The 4477-nt window shown below is 36.3% G+C and overlaps 1 protein-coding gene across 1 annotated transcript in view; it reads right to left on the reverse strand.

The window, feature by feature from the left end:
• Positions 1-2600, reverse strand: part of MROH8 (maestro heat like repeat family member 8) — a 49247-nt gene extending 46647 nt beyond the window's left edge. The window contains exon 1 of the mRNA XM_023534449.1: positions 2275-2600. Coding sequence (XP_023390217.1) covers positions 2275-2496 — 222 coding nt within the window. The 5' untranslated portion in view covers positions 2497-2600. The remainder of the gene's footprint in view (positions 1-2274) is intronic.
• Between the last annotated feature and the right edge of the window lie 1877 nt (positions 2601-4477).

Below are 4477 nucleotides of genomic sequence, written 5' to 3' on the forward strand. Positions count from 1 at the left end.
TTTTGGTCCAGCTTCTTTCACTCAGCATAATTATTTTGAGATTTGTCAAAGTTGTAGTATCAATAGCTCATTCCTTTTTATTGCTGGGTAGTATTCCGATGTATGGATGTACTAAAATGTGTTTATCTATTTATCTGCTGATGGACATTTGGGCTGTTTCCAATGTGTAGCTATTACAGAGCTGCTTTGAACATTTGTGTACATGTCTTTGTACATGTGCTTCATTTTACCTAGGAGTAGAATAGCTGGGTCATGTGATAAATGTATACGTAACTTTTAAAGAAACTGCTAAACTGCTTCCCAAAGTGGTTGTGCCATTTTACATTCCCACCAGGAGTATATGAGAGTTCCAGTTGCACCATGTCTCACCAACACTTGGTATTACCTTTCATATTTATTTTAACCATTCTAGTTGGGGTATAGTTAAATCTCATTGTGGTTTTAATTTGTCGTTCCCTAATCACAAGGATGGAGCATCTTTTCATATACATTTATATATCTTCTTTAGTGAAGTATTATAACAGATTTTTTCCCTTTCCTTAGCCTCTTTAGTTCTTTTTATTTCGATATTGGAGAGTCATACATCAGCATAAGTCATGAGAAGACTGGAAAATGCCTTAAAATTCTTTCTTTATAATGACCCTGGCTTTCTCCTCCAATGGCTTCCTCCGCAGAACCACCTCTCCTCTCGGGTGTTGGGAGCTGCACCCTTTTAGCTCCTGCACATGCACTTGTAGGGACTTCGTAGACTTGTACAATGATACAGTGATCCAAGCAATTCTCTCATGAACACCCACTACCCTTAACTCTTCAAGACTGAACCCTCTGCTCACCCACTCTGGTTGATATCTGACAGTGAGTATTTTACTACTGGCTGGACAGGTCCAGATGCAGAGTGCTTTTGCTGTTTGAGACTTGCATGTATGGATCTGCTGAGCTGGCTGGTTAAACCATGTGGCAACCCATTGCTGCCAATTCTTGTGGAAGTAGGACTTTGGAATCATGCCATCTGGCTGGGTCCTATGGCTGCCTATACTCTTCTTTCCATGGAGTACAGCCAAGTAGAAAGCTGCATTCATTCTGAAATTTGCATTACATCATTCTGTTCTTTTTAATGTATTGTTTGGAAAACTTCTCAACCTATTTATGAGGTGTGGTCATTTCCAAGAGGATTGTAAACTCTCAGAAGGCAAGAATTAATACTTTCAGGAAATGTGTATCCTTTAGCAAAGCACCAGAGTGTTCTAGATACAGAAGACCCTTGATAACTGTCTATTGCTGGACAAACCTGTTAACTGGTTAGCCTCCAGTTCTGAAAACTAATTATCATTCTAATTAGCCTTACAGATCTGTAGGTTGAAAAAAACTGCTTATTTTCCTGGAGTGTATAAGAAATCCCAGACTCGGAATTTTAGAGCTTTAGAGAAACTGGAGGGGACATTTCACAATGAGAAAACTAAAGCATCAAAAAGTTACATGCTTGCTTAAGTGTGTCTCCTCTTTCATAAAGCCCTTCTGGATCCTTTGACATGGAATTGACCACTCGCTCACTCCTCTGAGCCCTCACTATACCTATTTAAACTTTTGTCACAGTCCCTGTAACAGTTGATTGATTACATCTTCCTTGGCTGAAGAACAGGAGTTATGGCTTCTTTTTCTTTGTAGTTCCAATTCCCAAGATACTGCTTGGAATTTTCAGGCACTTAAAAAGGCAATGACTGAATGAGTTAGTGGCAGAGTGTGGCTGGAGTTAATTAATAATAGGATGAAAAACAATAATAAAAAGAATACAATCATGTTTCTCAGATGCAAAATATGTATTAGGAACCACACTACCTAACATTTATTTATTTTTCATTTATTTCTTATTTAATACTCTCAATAGCTCTGTGAATAGATAACAGCTGTTCTTAATTTATAGATGAGGAAACTGAGGCACTGAGAAGTTAGTAGTTTCCCCAAGTCGCATCGCTAGAAAGAGGCAGAGCTGCTACGTGAACCTTGGCATTTGATCACAGAGTCTGCCTCAAAACTACGGCTTCGTTAATGAGAATGCAGCATTGTTTTTACTGAGAAATTTAAATGCTGTTCCTCTCCTTTCTACTCCTGTTTCAATTAGTTTTCAAGGATGATTACTGTGTGGAGTACTCCCGACTATTTCTCCTTCATGCAGAGATACTGATATGAGAACGGGATAAAACCACTGAAAAATTTGATAGCCAGGTCACTGAATTTGCATGGTCCCAATAACTGTGATAAGGTCACAATACTTACATTTAGGATATGCACAATGTCTGCTATGTGGCTGTGAATGAATGATTCTGTGGTTTCATCATAGGGTAAAGTTCGGCTGAGAGAAGACAACGATCTTAGGAATGTCAGCTTCTCAAGTTCACTCTGAATTTGTGGAAAAATGTTGAAAATACAATTATACATTATAACCTCACTTAATAATTGTAGTAGGCTTTTGAAAGTTTCTTGGAATGTTTTAAACATGACATGTCATTCAAACCAATATCGGTCTTCTATTTAAGAAATGAATAAATTACAGAGGACTAAAATTCCTTGTCCACGGGCCCTGCCTGGGTTTGGGACCTCATTTTCCCTCTAAGCTAGATTACTAAGTGCTTCATGATGGCTCTCCCCACCATCAGTCTTTGCTTCCCCACCTACCCACCCTGTATATTGCTGTCTGATTTAGTTTTCTAATGGTGATATCTGATGCTGCTACTTCTAGCTCTCTTGATGTTATTAAGGATTCATTATTCTGAGTCTTTAAAATGAGCCTATTAAAATGCAAGTTCTGATTTGAAAAATAATATCTCTTTTGTATTATTCTCTTTTCCTAAATATAAAAGTACTATTTATTAGAGAAAAGTACTATTTATTAGAAAAAATAAAGAATAAAAAAGAAAATAAAAGACATCAATAATTCCACAATCTTGAAAAAATTTCTTTCAGTTTTTCCCCCTTCTACATATAGATGGTATAAACTGGTATAAGCTCTCTAGAGAGCAAGTAGCAATACACAGCAAGAAGCTAATTTCACAGCCTGATACTTTCTCACCTGGATTCGTATAACAATCCAACACTGGGTTTCTCTGCTGCAGTTTTGCCCCTCTTCAATCTATTCCCCTAGCTCTACTAGATTCATCTGTTAAAAACTGCAAATTTGATCAGGTAAACTCCCTATCAAAAATCTTGTAATTGCACCCATGGGGAGCAAGGCCCTTCCCAATGTGACCCCAGCTAATCTCTTCAAATTCATCTCTTGCCTTACCTGACAGCACTCTGAGCTTTAGCTAAATTAACTTTTATGCTGCCCTTTCTTGCTTCTGGGTCTCTCTGCACCTTCTGAATTCTTTACGTTTCTTTTTGTTTAGTGACTAAAATCTGTATCTCCTTTAAGACTCGGATCGTGCATTTTCTCCTGAAGCAGGGGCAGGTTCTCTTCCTAAGTATATTCATAAACTACATGTGTATATTGCTATTGTGGCATTTGTAATACTCTGACAAAATTACCTTCTTATTCATTTACTTCCTTGACCAGCTGTGGATCCAGGTCAAGGCAGGAAATGGACTTTCCCCCACAAATTCACTGTAGCAATCCAAGCCCTTTATTCATTACAAAGAAACCTTTTATGACATGAAGTATAAAGAATAGTCTGAGTCAAAAGTGAAGACCAACATTCTGACTTTAAGTGTTTTGTTTTTAATTTTTTTATTGGCATTATTTATAGAGAAAATGTAAAGCTTGATGGATTTTCAGAAACCAAAAATATTCGTGTGTGTGTATATACATACAAAGGAAATGAAATATGGATCTCAAAGATACTTGCACTCCCTTGTTCATGCACCATCATTCACAATAGCCAAAATACAAAAACAACCTAAGTGTCTGTGAACAAATGACAGATACCTTCGACACTATGATTTAAACATACCAAGTTTCTTTGAGATCATCAAATACGTTCTGCTCCTTTGTGCCACAGGTTTTTAAGCACAACATTTCTTATTTCTGGAACATTCCTTCCAATTCTAACTTCTCCTACTTTCTCTTATTCACTCCTTAGATCTAAGCTCAAGTGTTACTTCCTCAGAAATGTCTTCCTTTACCCCCAGGTTAAGATAAATTGTTCTGTTAGGTAAGCTTATGATGAATGAATGAATGTTTCACCGAAGCAAAGGAATACTGTATTAAGTTGAATAATATAGATTTATAGCTATTGATCTAAAAAATTTTTTTCTCCTATCATCTCTGATGTTTATTTTTCTATAATTGCATGCATTTGTATGCACGCACACACAAAAACCTGAAAATAAATATATATACCAAAATGTTAACAGTAGTCATCTCAGGAGAGTGGGATTAGGGAAAATTAATTTTTAACTTTTTTATTATCGTTTTGTTTTTATAGGAATTCTATAATTTTTATAAATATAAGTATAAATATAAATACAACTTATAAATGTTTAT

This window comes from Pteropus vampyrus, unplaced genomic scaffold (assembly GCF_000151845.1).
Source record: "Pteropus vampyrus isolate Shadow unplaced genomic scaffold, Pvam_2.0 Scaffold125, whole genome shotgun sequence".
NCBI classification, from domain to species: domain Eukaryota; kingdom Metazoa; phylum Chordata; class Mammalia; order Chiroptera; family Pteropodidae; genus Pteropus; species Pteropus vampyrus.